The sequence below is a fragment of the Equus caballus genome, chromosome 21 (assembly GCF_041296265.1).
Source record: "Equus caballus isolate H_3958 breed thoroughbred chromosome 21, TB-T2T, whole genome shotgun sequence".
Lineage (NCBI taxonomy): Eukaryota > Metazoa > Chordata > Mammalia > Perissodactyla > Equidae > Equus > Equus caballus.
Genome location: NC_091704.1, coordinates 42,069,353 through 42,088,242, shown reverse-complemented (window position 1 = coordinate 42,088,242; position 18,890 = coordinate 42,069,353). Strand labels below are relative to the sequence as shown.

Genomic DNA, 18,890 nt, shown 5'->3' with positions numbered 1-18,890 from the left:
ACTCTGAGCAGACTGACTCTCAAAGACGCTGTCACGCTGGAAGTGATGTCCAGGGAGTCTGAAAACATAATGAACTGGTTGATCAAAGAATCTTCTTTTCCTTTTCCTCCTCTGCAGGTTTAATTGTGGAACTGGGGTTGCCGTCATCATAAGTGAGACCAAAATCAAGCTAGGGGGTTGGCACACGGTTACACTCTACAGAGATGGGTTGAACGGGCTGCTGCAGCTGAACAATGGCACCCCGGTGACAGGCCAGTCGCAGGTGAGCGCGAGCCTCTCTCTCTGCCCACCCACCTAGCACCCACCATAAGCATCCTGAGAGGGTCCCACTGCAGACAGCTGAGGCAGACTTGGCAGGATCCAGGCTCCAGATGGGCCATTTCTCATGGTGAACCGGTGCTGCTGAGCTCTGGGGTACTCCTGCTGGTGCCTTCCCCTCTAGGTGGGCTGTCAGGGCACATGTCCGTCCCGTATCTGCCGAGGAGAAGAATTGAATTGGCAAGTGTCATCGCTGTGGGTGCAGTGCACAGGGACATCCATTAGGCCTTGTGCCCAGGGACATGTTGTCTTTCCACAAGGACATCAAAGCTAGAGGTAGAGGAAGGCCCATATTGGAAGACTAGAAGCCCTTATTAGTGCCAGACACAAAGCTTGCTTTTAAGGCAGGGGTGTTGCAATCCTGTGGCTTTAGAAAATTGTCCCAAAAGATTCCCTTGGTTCAGTATGCAGGAATCATCCATCCATCGACCTTTTTTGGGGGCCATGATTATAGGAAGTGGTAAAATAATGTAGCCGTTGGGCTACTCAGCAAATCACCTAAGTATTCACATCTTTGTCATGCTCTGGGCAATTTTAGGATTGTGTTTGGAATAAATAGTTTGGATTAGCAAGCTGCCAAGGAGCCAAGCCTGTAATTATGAATAGGCAGGTGTCTGTAGTCTCTGAGGAAAAATGCCGCAAGAAAGCCTTTTGTATACGTGGATAGATTTCTCTCTGCCTGGCTCTTCACTGTTCTTTGCTGGCAAGACATATTGTATAAAAGGTCATGCCTCGCTGATCCCCATTAATCTGGACCCCAGTGGTTCCAAATGAGCAAAGATTTGAATGTAGCGCATGTGAATCCAGGGATGTCACTTATGCCTATATTTCTAAGAAAGGAAAAGATGGGATGAATGAGCTACAGAGTCACACAAATGCCAGGGCAGTAGGCCAATATGATTAAAATTAAGTATGATAAGAATAAAGAAGCTTTGAACTTGGATCCAAAATAATAACATGAAGAAAGGATGGAAAAGCTATAATAGAAGCAACACGTGAAAATGTGTTATGATTTAAAGCAAGGAAGTTCAATAAAAGTTAATAAACAGGGCTGTGCGGTAACAGCAAGCTAGAGAAATTATAGGTTGCATTAATAGAGGCATAGCATCTAGAAAAAGGGAGATGACGACCCTATTCTATTCTGGTGACTATGTGTATAGCTTCCAGTGCTCTAATGGTGACTCTAATCTTCTAAAAAGATTGCATTCATATCCCTGATCACACTCCGAGGGCCACAAAAGAAACTAGAGCATGTTCAAATTATAGTCACTGGGATAGGAAGATGACTTGAAATCCCAGGAATGATTGATTGAATGGGCATTCTTGAGTTTGCAGAAAAGAAGATGAAGGCGTGGATGTGGCTTGTCGTCATAGAGTCAAAAGGAGAGTCTTGAGGAAGAAGGACTTACTCTGTGGACCCCTAAGGCTGAAGCCCAATGGGGAGAGCCTCAAGGAGCCAATGTTAGCCCCACCTAACCATACGAAGTTGTGCGGAGGGGCAACAGACTAGCTCAGGAGCCGATGCCCTGTCCTTGGGAAGGTGTTTAACATGGGACTTACCAAGACATTTTGGTAGGGATGTACAAGGAATCCAGCTGTCAATGGGAGCTTGGATTATATGAGTTTTCATATTTTTTTCCAATCCTAAGAGCCTATGATTTTATGAATATAAGAATTCATTGCAAGAAGCAATATAATTTTACAGATACTCAGGGCAACATTTGCCTCCCTACCCCCAGGACTTGCTAAGCAAATTGTATAGGCAGGACTGCAGATGTGGAATGTTTAATAAACCCTCTTGGGAGAGAGCAACTCTGTCTTAAGTTGGGGTTCTTGAGAAACAGACCTGAGATGAGGAGTCCTGTGCCTGTGATGGATTAAGAAAGTGCTCCCGAAGGAAATGTGTCAAGGAGAGGAGAAGATGGACAGGGGAGGAATGGAAATCAGCGAGAGAGAGATTCCAGGCACAGTTCTCCAGGGTCCGGCTTCAGCCTGATCCCAGTGGGGCGGTCTGGAGGAGAAGTTATCCCTCAGAGTGATCCCAGCCCAAAGCAAGGGCCTTGGACTTTCACGCTTCCACACCCACCAAAAACTGTTAAGGCCTGCGCCGGAGGAATGCAAACTACCAGATCTCAGGGTAAGCAGGCAAAGCAGGGTCCAAGATCCTAAAGGCAATCCTAATTAGAGGAAGGTAAAGGGTGGGCTTGAAGACTATTGCCTGGGATGCTGTGAAGGGAGCCTAAAAGGAACCACCCACCCCTACCATGCACTGAATGAGCCAGAAAAGGAGAAAAGAACTAGCTGTCAGAGCCCTGCCCTGATCCTGGATCAAGGAACAGGGTCAGAGGGAGAAGATGGGATCCAGAAAGGTTGAACTCTGAGGATCATTGAGAGCCACAGGGCACTCAGTTCATCAAATGAAGGCAGTATGCCCAGTGGCTGGCAAACAATTTAATCCTTAAAATCCACTGTAGGTACTTTAAAGCTGCCTAGCTCATATGCAATATACTATTTACAAACCATTCATATCTATTTATTAGGAAAGACAAAGCAATGATCAGATGTTCTACTTGTTAGTAACGAAGGTGTAAAGGATAAAGATTACATTTCAGTGGCTCACATTCCGGACATTTTATAAGTTCTAGCAGATGCCTTTCCCAGCCCCCTTCTGTACCTTTTAATTCAAATGAATGAGATATTTCTGTAATAAAAAATAGAATGACTAAGGGTGCCTTAATTTTGTCCCACCTAATGTTCAGCTCTGCATTTTGAAACCTCAAAACCTACAATCCAGATTGTGGTTTGGTCTAAGATTGGAAACGTCCCTACCTAACTGTAGTAACACTTAAAAAAAAAAGTTGGATGCATGAGCAAATTTCAAAATATTTTGCAACACAATCTATTTTGCAATTTCCCCCCAACAATGTTTCTTGCAGGATATAGTCTAAAGGTGACTAGGATAGTGAAAGGGTCAATGTTAGCCCACGTGTACACAAAATTAGTAGTATTACCTTTTGAGACACAGAATAGCCCTGTGACCCATCCAAGGTACACAGCAAATTGGTGTCCGGACTGGAAAGAGAAAGTTGTTTTTGGATGCCCAGCATGGTACACTGCCTGTTGGGTTGCTCTTGGCTCTGACCTACCTTCCCTTCCCTTCTAGGCATTACAAAATCATCGCTTCTCGAAACACAGCCTTCTGAGAAGCTCACTACGTTTCCTGCGGTAACCGTGGGTTTGATTTTCCAGTAGGTCTTAAATACAGATGGAAGAAACCTCAGGGGCTGTAATACACCTTAACCATTCCCTCCTTAAAATCTGATGTATTTTGGCTTTTGATTTTGTTTAGTGAGTAATAAGTTTTCACTTTTCTCAAAGGGCCAATACAGTAAAATTACCTTCCGGACGCCTCTTTATCTTGGTGGAGCTCCCAGTGCTTACTGGTTGGTCAGAGCAACAGGAACAAACCGAGACTTTCAAGGTTGTGTGCAGTCACTCACTGTTAATGGGAAGAGAATCGACATGAGGCCCTGGCCACTGGGGAAGGCACTCAGCGGGGCCGATGTGGGTAAGTGGTTCCCCAGGGGCCTAGGGTGCTCTTGTAGGATTGCCTTTCTGGTGTGAGCCAGGGAGGTAAGCAGCTTCATGGATTGCAACCCTAGGCAGCTGGTTAATGCAGAACTTGAGGAGAGAGGTGGGCCCAAGGGGTGAGGTGGGTGTTCTGCAGACATGATGACCCTGAATCTGAATACCAAGATGTGGTAAACAATATGGCGCACCAAACCCTTGGTAGTGTCCTGCTGCCGTCTTGGCTCTCTTCATGAAACGTGGCATGGTCTCCTTGGACAAAGCAACAAGCACTTCAGCCCTTTTACCATTCATCACTCAGTCCAGTGGAAAAGCCAACAAAATAACGTAAGAAGACATTTCATATGCTCTCTGCTTCTAAGGGAAATGGTGAAGTTCTAATGCTTTTTTTTGTTGTTGTTGTTGTTGTTGAGGAGCATTCACCCTAAGCTGATGCTCGTGCCAATCTTCCTCTATTTTTTAGTATGTGGGCCACCAGCAAAGCGTGGCTGCTAACAGAGAGGTATAGGCCCACACCTGGGAACCAAACCCAGGCCACCAAAGCAGAGCATGCTGAACTTAACCACTAGGCCACTGGGGCTGGTCCTCTAATTCTTGACCACTGTGCCCAGCACTTTCTCATATGCTCTCTTATTTACTCCTCACACTGACTGTGGGAAGTAGAAATTATCATCATACCTATTCTATGCATAAAGAAAGTGGGGCTTATAAAAGTCAAATGACTTATCCAAAATAGCAGGCAGAGCTAGGATTGTTTTCTTTTCTTTGTTATTATTAAGATTTTATTTTTTGAGCAGTTTAAGGTTCACAACCAAATTGAGGAGAAGGTGCATAGATTTCCCGTATGTCCCCTGCCCCCACACATGCATAGCCTCCCCCATTATCAGCATCCCCCACCAGAGCAGTACATTTGTTACACTTGAGGAACCTACATTGACGCATCATAATCACGCAAAGTACACAGTTTGTATTATGGTTCACTCATGGTGTTGTACATTCTATGGGTTTGGACAAAAGATAGTAACATATACCCATCACTATGATATCATACAGTGTACTTTCACTGCCCTAAAAGCCCTGTGTGCTCAGCCTATTCATGCCTCTCCCTCCCCCTCCCACCCCCAACCCCTGACAACCACTGATCTTTTCATATTCTCTATAGTTTTGCCTTTTCCAGAATGTCGTGTAGTTGGAATCAAACAGTGTGTAGCCGTCTCAGATTGGCTTCTTTCAGTTGGTAATATGCATCTAAGCTTCCTCCATGTCTTTCATGGCTTGATGGCTCATTTCTTGTTAGCACTGAGTAATATTCCATTGTCTGGATGGACTGCAGTTTATCTATCCATTCACCTACTGAAGGACATCTTGGTTGTGTCTAAGTTTTAGCAATTATGAATAAAGATGCTTTAAACAGCCCTGTGTGGGTTTTCTGGGTGAACATAAGTTTTTAACTCCTTTGGGTAAATACCAAGGAGTGTGATTGCTGGATCATATGGTAAGAGTATGTGTTTAGTTTTGTAAGAAACTGTCACAGTGTCTTCCAGAGTGGCTGTACTGTTTTGTATTCCCATCAGGAATGTATGAGAGTTCCTGCTTCTCCACATTCTTGCTTGCATTTGGCACTGGCACAATTCTGGATTTTGGCCGTTCTAGTAGATGTGTAGAGGTATCTTGTTGTAATTTGCCTTTCCCTGATGATATCTCACGTGGAGCATCTTTTCATAAGCTTAATTGACATCTGTATGTTATCTTCTTTGGTGAGGTGTCTGGTAAGGTATTTAGCCCATTTTTTGTTTGTTTTCCGCTGAGTTTTAAGAGTTCTTTGTATATTTTGGATAACAGTCTTTTATCAGATCGTTTGCAAATATTCTCTCCCAGTCTGTGGCTTGTCTTCTCATGCTCTTGATGTTGTCTTTCATGGATTAGAAATGTTTAATTTTAATGAAGGTCGGCTTATCCATTATTTCTTTCATGGATCGTGCCTTTGGTGTTGTATCTAAAAAATCATTGCCTTACCCAAGATAATCTAGGTTTTCTCCTATGTTATCTTCTAGGAGTTTTATAGCTTTACATATTGCATTTAGGTCTGTTCCATTCGATTTAATTTTTGTGAAGGATGTGAAGTCTGTGTCTAGACTCGTTTTTTGCATGTAGATTTCCAGTTGTTCCAGCACCATTTGTTGAAAAGACTAGGATTGTTTTTAAAGCAATAAGGGCATTTATTCCATCACTGAAGGCAACAGATAGATAATTCTAAGGTTGGTTAATTCCATGACTGTTTTAGCCTACTAGGGCTGCCGTAACAAAATACCACAGACTGGGTGCTTTCAATAACAGAAATTTATTTTCTCACAGTTCTGGAAGCTTGAGACACAAGATCAAGGTGTCAGCAGGTCTGGTTTCTCCTGAGGCCTCTCTCCTTAGCTCGCAGACGGCCACCTTCTCACTGTGTCCTCACATGGCCTTTTGTCTGTGCTCCTGGTGTCTCTCCCTCTTCTTAGAAGGACGCGGGTTAGATTGGGTGAGGGCCAGCCTTAGGACTTTACTTATCCTTAATTGCCTCCTCAAAGACCCTATCTCTCAAGTACAGTCATATTGGGAGTTAGAGCTTTAACCTACAAATTTTGAGGGGACACAATTCAGTCCATAACAGCGACTCAAGGATATCAGAACACTGGGTTGGTGTCTCTGTGATTCTCTTGCTTTTCACTCATAATCTCAAGATGGTGCCAGAATTCTAAGCATCACATCCTCACATGGCATTGTCCTTGGCAAGAATGGGCAAGTCCCATTCTCAGGTCTCTTTTCCCTCCGTCTCCAAGATGATATTTTAAAAGAATGCACAGGGAATACCACGTGCCTACTACCTAGATTCTGCCATCCATTTTGCCACATTTGCTTTACCACGTATTTCTCCATCCTTCTCTCCATTCCTGGGTCAGAGCTAGGATTTGATGCTCATGTCTCCAGGTGCAGCTTGTCTGTTCTGTTGCTGAAATTAGTTGAGCACGTACTATATGTAGCCACCATTCTAAACTGCTTTAACCTTCCCAAGATTCCTACGAAGTCAGAATTGGGATGAGCCTTGGTGTTTACAGATGAGAACTGGTCTCATAGAAGAGTTCAGTAACTTGCCCAAGGTCACAACAGCTAGCAAGTTGCAGAGCCTAACTGTGACTTCAGCCATTCTGGCCTCAGTGCCTGCCCTCTTAACCCCATCTGCCATATCAAGGCTCCCAAACTGGCTTCAAATTGCTTCCCTCCATCTTGCTCACTCCTAAAGGTGATACCATGGTTAAAACTACAAAAGATGCAGTTTACTTAAAAGGAAAAGATTACTACCCATATGTTACTCCCTGTGTTATTCCCCCCCAATTGATCACTTAGTCAAAGCAAACAGTAAACAGCAACAACTAAAACAATTATAAAAGTATCCGCTGTGGTAGGACCATGTCTCCAAAATCCCTCTTCCTGGGTGTCTGTGATGATACAGAACGTGAGCCCCAGCAGGTCTGTCAAAGTCTGCTGTGGTGTTTAAGAACCTGGACTCTGAGGGCAGACTGCCTGGATTTGGCAAATCAGTTAACCTTTTTGGGACTCGGTTTCCCCATCTGTAAATAGTACCTACCTCCTAAGATTATTTTGTCCGGATGAGTTGCGGTGCATATAAAGTACTTAGAATAATGCCTTGCACATAGCGAACATGGTAAATATTTCCTGCTATTAATATTGTTATTAGTATTCTGACACCATTTATCAAGCAGGGTATAAGTTGTTTCTTCTCTCTTCCTTGACCTACAGGGAAGCTGCCCCAAAGGACAGCTCTGGCAGTCCCAAGGCTGCGTGTTAATCTCTGACAGGTAGTTAAGAAGTCGCAAAGTTGAGCAAGGGCTGATTTCTGACAGTGTTTTAAATTCTCACACAGTGCGATGCCAACCTCTCCATTGAGCAGGTGGAACCAGGAGAGCCCACCTTTCTGGCTCTGGGCTCCCTGGAGGAAGCTATTGGATTGTTCAGTTTCTCTCTATGAACCTGAATGGCAGGCATCGGTCACATTGCCTTTTTTCATTTCTTCTCATTATTTTCCCCTGGGCTACAAGAGTGGGTCTGGTTATCCTTCCTTGACCTCCATATTTGCTGTCCTTCGAGTTGTCCTCCTAAAGTTCAAGTTCTTGTAAGTTAAATGCAGTCTCATGATGGGGAAGACTGGGCTTATGCAAACAGCAGCAAATTTCTGGTGGAGTTACAGGCTGCCAGAGGAGGTGATGACAGTTGCAGAGTCACAGTTCCTCCATCTGATACTGCTAACGTGGCATTGCCATCTTCAACTACAACTTTTTCTCTGCTCCCCCCTCCATCCTCACCAAACCTGTTTCCACTCCTCAAAGGGGCCTTTCATTGCTCAACCCCTCCCACTTCATCTCCTTCATTAGACTATTCCCAGCTGTTGGACTCTCTGCAACTCACTTTCTAGAATAGTCAGAAGTCTCAGCAAAATTTTGCATTCTCTGGCCCAGCCTCGTCTTTTCTTATTTCCACCCAAATTCTCAAACCTAAACCACCACCACTCAGTTTTTCCAATCCCATCTTGGATCTCCACACCCTGCTGGAGCAAAGTCACAGAGCCAACTCCCCAGGTTATTCTGGACTCAAGAGGTCTTCCCTCCTGCCCCTTACTTTGTTATCTTACATAAACCTACACAACAGCTGGCATACAGTAGGCATCAGTGTCGACAAAAGTTGTTTTATATATTGATGATGAAGTCCTGCCAGCTCTCTCTACACGTGACCTTGTGACCTCCTTCCTCCCACTCTCAGAGCTGAAGGTTTTCCTCGTCTCTAAAACTATCCTGTTCATCTACACTCTGCACCCATCTTTCCCTACATCCCTGGAACCCTGCTGTCAGGATTATCTCTTTTCGTAACCTAAGAGTTCTTCAGCGTTTGCATGCCATGAACCTCTTTGGCAGTCTGGTGAAGCTTATGGACCTCTTCTCAAAATGATGTTTTTAAATGCAGACAATAATATACATCAGAGGGCACAATTACATTGAAATAAAGCTGTACTATATTTTTAAGTTTTGATACTATAATAATATAGGTGCTTCTTTAGAAAGCATTAACCAATAGGATTATTTAATAGTGGGCAATAACTACCATGATCTCAAAGTTGTAATGAGTATAAATGATATTTTGAGGTATCTGCAACAAATGGAATGTGATATGATGACAATTGGTTACAAGTCACAAGAACTGCTAATGCTAGGGGTTGATAATTGAAGGAAACGCTCAATTACAGTTAGAGGTTAGGGAAAATAAAGATTCATCTTTTCCCATCCAAGTTCACAGACCCCCTACTCTAGCGTGTTCACACTTGCTCCTTTCCAGCTTAAACCAGTGCCATGCTTTGCAGAATGCTGTACCCTTCTGGTCTGGGAACCTGGGAACCTCTCTCCTCTCTCTCAAGACCTGACCCTGGCAGCCTTTCCAGGCCGCCTGTCTGAACCTCCTGTGAGGGGGCTGCTGCCTTCCATGCACAAAACTGCTCTCCTGAAGCTGTGAGTGGTCCTCTCTGCACAAAACCCAGTAACTTTTCCTCCTGGACCTCTGGGCAGTATTAACTCTGGCTTCTCTCTGCTCCTGCCCCTCCCTGAGCTTCCGGGAAGCTGCCTTGCCTGGGTCCTCCCGACCCTTTGGCCAGTTCTCCCTCTGTCTTCTCTGCTGGCTCCTCAGCCTTCCTCGGTTCCCTGGGAGTCCATGGGGCCCTTTCGTCCTGTCCTCTCTCAGGGAGCCCATCCGTTCTTGGTGTCAGGGTCACCACCACGCTGCCATGGCCCCTCCAGCCCTCACCTGTATGCAGGATCCCTTCCTGCCCACGGGGCTCAGCAGTGGATGTTTCCACAGTCACCTTATGTTTAAATTGAGCAAAATCCAACTCCTCCTCTGCTCCTCAGAAACCAGTTCCCCTTCTCGGCTGTGCTCATTTCTTTCCTCTTGCCGCTCTTCTTTCAGTCTTCCAAGCTAGAACCTTGAGGTTATGCTAGTCTTCCTCCGCCTTCAACCTATAGAGTGAGCTGGCTATTTCTTCTCTCCTTGTGTCTCTGTGCTTCTCCACTTTCTCCCCATTTCCTCTGCTATCATACTATCTGGCCCCAGTTTACCTCCCTGTATGATTTCCATCCTCTTTCCCAGCCCCACCTCTCACAATCTATCTTGCGTACTTTTGACAGCATAATCTTGCCGAAACCCTGCTTTCATCAAGTAAACAACTCTGGCCAGCTTTCACGCCCCCCGCCCTACTCCCACCTCTTAAAAAATAGTTACAACGCAAATTCATAAAGTAATTTTTTCCATGTGTATCTAAACCCAAGGACCCCACTTCTTCCTGTGGGACCAGCCCTTGTCTGAGAAGGAATCTCAGCCCCCAGAGATTGGTGGAGCCCAGGGACCTGTGAGAGTGTGGCTAAGATCAGAGTCAGCCTCTCTGTGCAGACCATGAATGCTGGTGATGTGCTGAGGGCTGTGGCAGAAGAGACACCACCAGTCACTTCCGCCTGAACTTCCAGTGGCTCCCAGCTGAAATTCACAGAGGCCAGCCCACCCTGGCTAGAGGGACAAGCCATCTGGAAGGGCTTTAATTAAATTCTGTTATCAGCCCCTGCAGTTGGTCTCCTCTCCTGGGTACAACAGGCGCCCAGCCCTCCCCCTCCTCCCCGTGAGGCTCTATGAAAAGAAAAGACTGGATCAATTCAACAAGCACAGGTGACTGATGAGGAAAGGATAAGAGGCTACCCCGGCTGAGAAGACACAATCAGGTCAAAGAGGGCTCTTCATCGCGTAGGGCACGGGCTACCAGCTCATGAGGGCACAGCACTGGAGACTGCGGGGCACAGAGCTGGACCCCTCACAGCTCAATCAGAGGTCCCTTTTGTCTCCATCCCCAGAAAAAGTGATTTGTATGCACCTATATAGTTCTGGGCCAGATCATGGCCCATCTGCCGTATTTATTTCTTATACACAAGGAGAAAAGGAAGACCAGAGAAGCAGAAGAGAAGCAGACCGAGAAAAGTCAATTTGTTCCCGCTTCTTGTAATGGTCTACACTTGAAAACCACAAAGTATACCTTGGATGGGCCTCTGTAATATGTTTAGTGAAGAGAACAAACCCATCTGATGTTGAACCTCTCAACACTTTTTACTCCAGGCCACCGTCCTGTCCCTCATAAGATTGTCACTTTGGACTGGGGATTCTGGAATACACACACTGAGCTATCAGGGAGCCCTGCCTCCCCACTCCCTGTCCCAGACAGAGGAATGGACAGTTCAGCCCAGCTAATAAACTTAGACAGCTTAACTCCTTCGATGCTTATCTTGCTTGCCTCAGCTTTCCACCAACAAGGCAGCAGCACTTACAGTGATTGGGGCCATGCAAATTAGAACACTTTTAACATAAACACCGTGTTGACATTGGAGGGGTTGAAACACACTCTTGTGGGGACAAAAGAGAGATGAATTAAAGCAGAGACAACTCAGTCATCCCCGTCAGTGGTCATAAAATTGCCCAACAATTTATTATTTGATTGATTGTGTCCACCATGTTTTAAAGAGTCTCTGTGGCTCTTTATAAAGAACAAGCCAAAATCAAATTAAAATGGAGGGAAGGTGCCACTTATCCTGGAAGCTGGTTTGCAGTTGTGCAGAAGTGCAAATCAACAGGAGTGAGGACTGAACCGTATGTATTCAGAACCATGAGCTGTCGGGGTGGTGAGCCCCGGCGTCTTGGACTGGCTCACGTGGTGAATCGGCTTTGTAACTCCCGTTCTGTATTTAGGGGAGTGCAGCAGTGGGATCTGTGATGAAGCCTCCTGCATCAATGGCGGCACCTGCACAGCGGTCAAAGCCGATTCCTACATTTGCCTCTGTCCCCTTGGATTTAAAGGTCGACACTGTGAAGATGGTGAGAAAGAAGCAAGTTGATGGCGATTTCTGCCTGCGTTGTTAATTCATGTTGATGTAATTTGTCATCAATGTACTTTTAGCAAAGCTGCATATTTTTTTATGGGGTTAATGTTGTTTACTTGGGAGGGATGGGAGAATCTTTTTTTTTTTTTTTTTTACCAGGTTAGAGTGTCTTCGAGTGTCAAAGTGTCAAACCAATCAAAGATATGTTCATTTTAAGGTGCTTCTGGGCAAGGTGGGCTCCTCTTGGCCTTCAAATAACTTTGAAAAGCCCATATTTGTGTGGTCTATATCAGACTGAATTTGAAGCATTTACAATTCAAGCTCCTTAGAATATCTGACAGTTTCAGGGAAAACGTTGGGAAGATAATACACAGAAACATTAACAATGTGATGGGACAAAAGTGATCTTGTTTCTTTTTCTTTGTACCCTTATGCTGAATTATTCTACCTCTCAATACTGTATATGTTGATTATATAAAATATATAGATACATGTATATATACATGTAAACACACATGTACACACAAATGCACACATATAATAATGGAAAATTTTAAAAATTTGAAAGATTTTGGAAAACCGTGCAGGGTTGAACGTGTTTTAACTTTTCCACTAGTGATTCAGATTTGGGCCTAAGACACCATCCTGGGGAAAATTTTGTTTAACACTATATAATCTCAAATCTCATGTCACCTAGAAGAAGGCATATGAGTCAGGGTAAGCCAAAACTATTACATACCATCTCATATTTCTGTAGCCCGACATAATGAAGGTTGATCCTTGCTCACACCACATCACTGCAGGTGGTGTTGGCAATGGGGTGGCCTCTGCTCCACACAGTCATTCAGGGATGCAGGCTCTTGGCTTCTAGTGTCTCTGCTAGGGCGTTAGAATTCTCCACTGATTCCTGCATCCAGCCGGTAGGTGAGAGAAGAGAGAGTGCATGATGCATGGAGGGCAGTTTTAGGGGCCAGACCTGGGGTGCTATATAATACTCCTACCCACATTGCACTGGCCAGAATTCAGTTGCACCATCCATCTAACTTCATGGCAGCTGGGAAATGTCGTTTAGCTCTGTACCCAGGAGGAAAAGAGCATGGCTGGTTGTGTCACGGAGGGATTTCTAACAACATGCTTCTTTCTTCAGCTTTCACCTTGACAATTCCTCAATTCAGAGAGTCCCTCAGATCCTATGCTGCAACACCCTGGCCACTGGAGCCCCAGCATTATCTTTCCTTCATGGAGTTTGAGATTACATTTCGGCCTGACTCAGGTGACGGCGTCCTCCTGTACAGCTATGACACGGGCAGCAAAGACTTCCTGTCCATCAACATGGCAGAGGGTCACGTGGAGTTCCGCTTTGACTGTGGCTCTGGGACTGGTGTTCTCAGGTAAGGGCTGAGACCTTTGGGGCCCTCTTTCCCCCAAAAGCCAAATAGTAGCTGCTTTGGAAAAAGACGAATTTGTCATCTAATAGTTTGCACTCTTCCTGTCTTCCCTACACAGTTATCTTTTCTGAAACCTGTCCTGATTCACACAGATGCCGTGCTTCCCATTGGTCATGCTCTCCTGGTGGCACAGTTTCCTTTTCTCAAATAACTACCCAGCAGGTAGCAATTCTCTGCTTCAAACCATAGACAATGGGCTTGCTTCAGATGGGGCTAAATTGCTTTCATTTCCACCTCCAGTCAAACAATGCCATCAGCAGAAACTTGATGAATTGTAATTAATCAGCACCTTGCCTGGAGCATCATTTGGTGGGTGCTCAGCAAATATAGGATGACTAGTAAAAAAGTATTAACAGAGATTTAATGAAGAGAAATGTCCTTGGTAACCTCACTTGAAATGTTTACTTTCCTCTTGCTCTGTTTCTTTGATGGTAACTGGTTATTTAGCAAGTCTCTTACCCTTCTCCATGTGAAGAATCTGACGATGAATCATTAGCAGTTGTATGACCCATTCCTGACAAATACGCTCAAGAAGCCTGGGTGATGAGTGGTTTCAATAGCATGGCAGTAAAATAGGTGCTTCTAAAGTACCTGCTGGTATCTGCAGAATTGGTTCTGAGTCATCAAAACGTTCCTCCTGTTATCTAGTTTGTACTATTAATTTACCTAGCAGATCGATTGTTCCTGTACAGTGTGTCGGTATCTTTGTGAATCCCTCGGGGCCTGTGGCTGGTAAACCAGATGTTTTTCTTATTTGTTTATGTCTCTGTCTTCTTACTGAGTTCCTCCCATGGTAGTTTTTATCTTCAAGCCAGAGCCCTGCTAACCTACTGCAGATGTGCTTCTTGTTCCTACGCTGGGCGGAACGCGACAGAGTCTTCTCTTTTGAAACTCACTATGATGTTTTGTTCGTTGGTGCCCTGCAGCAGGAAATCAGCTAGTCTGTTGTTGTCGCCTTAAAAGAAATTGCGGGCTGTATTCAATCACCATTCATATTGCTGGACTGTCATTTTTAGGAAGAGTATGCGGGTGAGATATTACAATCTTGCATTGCCCTAAACTGCTGATCATTTTTCATGGCTGATGGGAAACGCTTACTGTGTTGGGTTTCAACAATTTTTAGAAAGGGCAGTTCATTTTTGTCCTTATGGCTGAATTCCTACTCATCAGTGACACCTCCCACCTTGGGGAATGGACAAACATTTTTTGTACCTCTGGTTATGGGAAAATATCTGATGTCTCAAGACTACTTTGATGGGTATTTAATTGATTCAATTTACATATGATTATGCAAAACAGTCCAAGCAATTTACTTAGAACTATTTGTCAAGTTGAGAAAGGGAGACACCTTGAATATCACCTCGTACTTTCCAGTGGCTTCCTCCAGGAAAAGAATGACCAGAAAGAGCCAAGGAAGGGTCGGGGCTCATCAACCCTCCTCCTGGACAGATTGCACCCCACACCCTCCACTTCTGCAGTGGCAGCTCCAGCTGTGGGGTCACAGACACATGGGACCCCAGAAATCCAGCATTTCTCTTTTTCATGAATCTGTGCCTATTTTTGACAAGAGATGTTTTTAATTTTTTTTTAATGTAAGTTATTCTTTCCCTGCCTGCCAGGAAAGGCGCCTGGAAAAAGAATTTTTGAGTATTAGATATGATGAAAAGGAGTCAAAGTCTCAGAATTTCCACCCGCTCCTTTGTCCCATCCCCTCTCCAGTTAATCTGACAAATGTCACCACTCTTGGTGTTTCAGGTGCCCCTCTGGAAGATGTGTATTTTGAAAACCATTTCAAAGACTCCCTGTTTAATTAAGAAAATTCAGTGAAAGCCTGAACTTTCAGTGGAAGCCATGGAATTGGCCAAATCATTTTAACGTTAGGAGAAGGATAAGGTGGTCAAATTCATTATGAACTTGATTCAGAAATCGAGACAATTGAAACGAGCTCATGATGGCCATGATCAATATAAGTGTGCTGAGCAAGGCAGCATACTGACAGGGAGTGACCTCTGCAGGACGGGAGCTCGACTAAGGCGCTGTTAGTTATTATGGAGACGGGCCGCTTAAAAAGTGCCGCTGGTTTCTTTATTGCGTATTGATTTAGTCAAGGTGATTAAATTCTAATAGCTAAGGACAAATCAGAAAAGCATTTGCCAGAGCAAAAAATCAAGTGAGGAGGTGGAAACCTTTTAATAATTGTGCCCATTGGTATTCCTGATGGTTTTCTAAAGATGATCCAGGACCAAAAAATAATTGGGAGGTTCAGTGAAGGCCAGGAACTAGACGTCATTAAAAATACAAATGCAATGATTGTACTCTTTTTGTACACCTCACTATAAAAAGTAGTGTGTAAAACTCCTATCAGTATCATTTAAACTTCAAGTCCTCCCACCTTGAATTAATAATTGAATTTTTAAAGTAATTTTAATCCTTTTCACAGTATCAGACAACATGGAATTTACCCCGCCCTCAACATTTTATTATGAAAAAATTTCAAACATACAGAAGAGTAGAAAGAACTGTACAGTAAACATCTTTATACCCACCATCTGTAGTCTACAATTAACGTTTTGCTGTAATTGCTTTATCCCTGTCTAGCCAAGCTTATATCTCTCCATCCATTCATCTTATTTTTTTTATTCATTTCAAAGGATGCTGCACACATGAATAGACCCAGGAATCTGTGTTTTACACCCAAGCCCATATAATTTTCTCTTCTTCGAAGCTTGTGTGTAACTATAATCACATTTACCTTCCTATCACCCCTCATCTAGAAAACCGGACTCATGCTACCCACATTTCAGACTTGTTATGAAGAATAAATGAAATAATAAATGCAATGCTCCTGCCAGGAAGGGGTCCAATAACTAGAGCTAGCATTTCTGTGTTTACTAAGAAGGAATGATTCTTTTCCTTTTGCCAAACAGAGTGAGGTGCCTAAGGTTGGTATGAGTTTCATCAGAGCTGGATTGATAAATACTGTCCATCACACCAGTGATGCTAACCCACGCTCAGTTTCCTTCCTTCAACAGGAGTGAAGACCCCCTCACCCTGGGCCACTGGCATGAGCTGCATGTATCTCGCACAGCGAAGAATGGTATCTTACAGGTGGATAAGCAGAAGGTAGTGGAGCGAATGGCGGAGGTAAGAAGGACACACCCTTGTTCCTGATGGTTAATGTGAGCTGGGTTACTGGTTTTTCCCTGTCCTGGAGAGAAAAGCAGCAGTGTAATGGTTAAACATATGGACTGTAGTGCCAGTCTGCCTGGGCTAATACCCCGGCTCCCCACTGGGCAAGTCACTTAACTTTTCTGTTCCTCAGTGTGAAGGGGGATGATAATAGTAGCAGCCTGATAGGGTGCTTGTAGGGATTAAGTGAGCCAATATGAGTACAGCACTTAAAAAAATTGCCCGCCACCTCCACTCTTCACTGCCCACCCCCGCCTTTGTTTATGTGGGTGGATAATGTAGGCGGTCAGAACACAGACTCCGAGGTAGGGCCAGTGGTGTGGGGGTGGCACATCTGCCAAAAACACAGGCTCTGAAACCAGACTCCCGGGGTTCAACATCTAGCTCCAGTGGTGTGAACTCAGACCCCAAGTTAGTGTTTTCTCATCTATAAAATGGGGAGAATGGTGATAATAATAGTGTTTGCTTCATGGAGTTGTGAGAATGAGAATAACTATATTTGTAAAACACAACAGAGCCCGGCATACGGTCAGCTCTATGTAGCTGTACTTATCATTCTTAGTTCATATGTAGCGTACCATCATGACTTCAAGAGCTCAGGACTTCTGCTCAAGTTTATAACTTTCTTCCACGATTTTATTTCCAAAGTCACATCCAAAGGACAATGATATTTTTAAGAAGAGATAAGAGAGATCTGCTTTAAACTATAACCAACTAGGATTCTGCACACGCACACAGATTTACAGACCCCTAGACACAGGGCGTTTTCTATGTGCCAGTATTTTCATCCCCAACAATCTTCATTTTGTGCATCGCAAGATTTAAAGAGGGTGTTGATGAGTGTGAGTATTCTGAAAAGCAAATGGATTGGTTATAAAAAAAGACTTTGGGTGGGAAAGAGGTATTTGGCTGAGGAAGAGAGAAGAAAGAAGGACGCACATGTCCAAAGGCCAGCCTCAGGGACAGCAGTGGTGGGAGGTCCTGTCAGAACCAAAGGCTTCCTTAGGATTACAAGAATGCCAACCTGGGTTCTGCTTCAAGAGGCGAGCACCCTTCAGACCCAGAAAATGTTCTAAATATATTCATGGAAAGAAGAAAGGAGGGAGGGAGGGAAAGAAGGAAAGGAGGAAGTTGGATAAGGAGAAATGGATTTTAAAGGGAAAACAGGAGTCACTTCTGGCACAATCAGGAAAATTCTAATAGCTGACCTTAGTCCAAGACAGAATTAGCAGTTTACAAGTATTGACTTGACTGTATGTTGACTTAAGAATATAAATTCAAAAAAAATTGTATCTCTCTAGGCCTTAGTTACAAACAGCTGTAAAACAAAAACAGAAGTTTAGGATGGAGTGTTTATAAATAGTAGGGTTAAGGCCTTTGATTATAAATAAGGAACTTTTCAAGACACAGTGTTTACCATTGGGATCCTACAGTGAAGAGATGACACAGAGGTAAAAACCGCACCTCAGAGTTTCTACTACCACATCAGGGAATGAGAATTAACCCAGTATGGCATAACCAGTGCCCTCCCTGTTGGCTTTTTGAATGGCTGGAGCTGACTGGAGTGCTGCCCACTTGAAAAGCAAGGTAAACATGTGGGAGGGAAGGTGTGGCTATTCTGTGTGCATTTGAGGGTGGTTCTTTTGAGGCTGCTCAGAATCAGGAGTGGGAAAGCCCCATGCTTGAACTCTGGGGTTGAGCCTTAATCAGATCTCCCTCCAGAAGATTCTGCTCCCAGCTGTCCATACCTTGCTCAAGGGGTAGTGTTCTTAGAGCTTAGACCCGGGGAAGGGGTGAGGATTAGAGAACACTTCCCGGGGATGACCCAGGACCTTGGCCCCTAAGTGTCCAGACTAAAAGGGATTGCTCAGCCGACTGCACTGAGAAATACCAACAGCCCAGAACTATGAGTCAAGCAATGGCAGGACTCAAAGAGAGGGCAGTGCTGCCAAGGGCTTCAGAAAACCCCAACCAGGGGGTTTGCTCAGGTTTTCCGACCACTTCCAGCTAAACAGGAGTGGCAGATCCAGACACGGAGCGCTTCACTTCAGAAGGCCCCACTTTGGTGGGGTCTGTTTGCTTCTCTCCTGCGGTCCCACGTGGGTGTGGCAGCTGCAGCCCTGCCTCTTGTCAACAGGAGGGTGGTGGGGGAGGATTCTGATGAGCGGCCAAAAGAAAAGGCCCTCACCCCACGAGGCCCCACCCCATTCACTGGATGGGAGTGTAACTCAAAGATTTTCCAAAGAGCCTGCTTCTCTGAAACCCCTTTGACCCTGTAACCTCCCTCCTTTTCCTTTTATTATCTTATTTTAACTTTCCGATAAGAGCAAAGACAAAAGAAATGGGAGCCTGTGGGTGTGTGGTGACTGTGCCTGCCTGGTTCTTA

At 44.5% G+C, this 18,890-nt stretch overlaps 1 protein-coding gene across 5 annotated transcripts in view; it reads left to right on the top strand.

Moving 5' to 3' along the window:
- EGFLAM (EGF like, fibronectin type III and laminin G domains) overlaps window positions 1-18,890 on the top strand; it is a 175,589-nt gene that overhangs the window by 129,010 nt on the left and 27,689 nt on the right. For all 5 annotated transcript variants that reach the window (XR_011430149.1, XR_011430148.1, XR_011430150.1 and 2 more), the window contains 5 exons: window positions 118-262; window positions 3,697-3,886; window positions 11,737-11,862; window positions 13,015-13,258; window positions 16,348-16,459. Coding sequence is in view for 2 of the 5 variants with exons in the window: in XM_023625723.2 (XP_023481491.2) it covers window positions 118-262; window positions 3,697-3,886; window positions 11,737-11,862; window positions 13,015-13,258; window positions 16,348-16,459 (817 nt within the window). In the remaining 3 variants the exon portion in view is untranslated. The remainder of the gene's footprint in view (window positions 1-117; window positions 263-3,696; window positions 3,887-11,736; window positions 11,863-13,014; window positions 13,259-16,347; window positions 16,460-18,890) is intronic.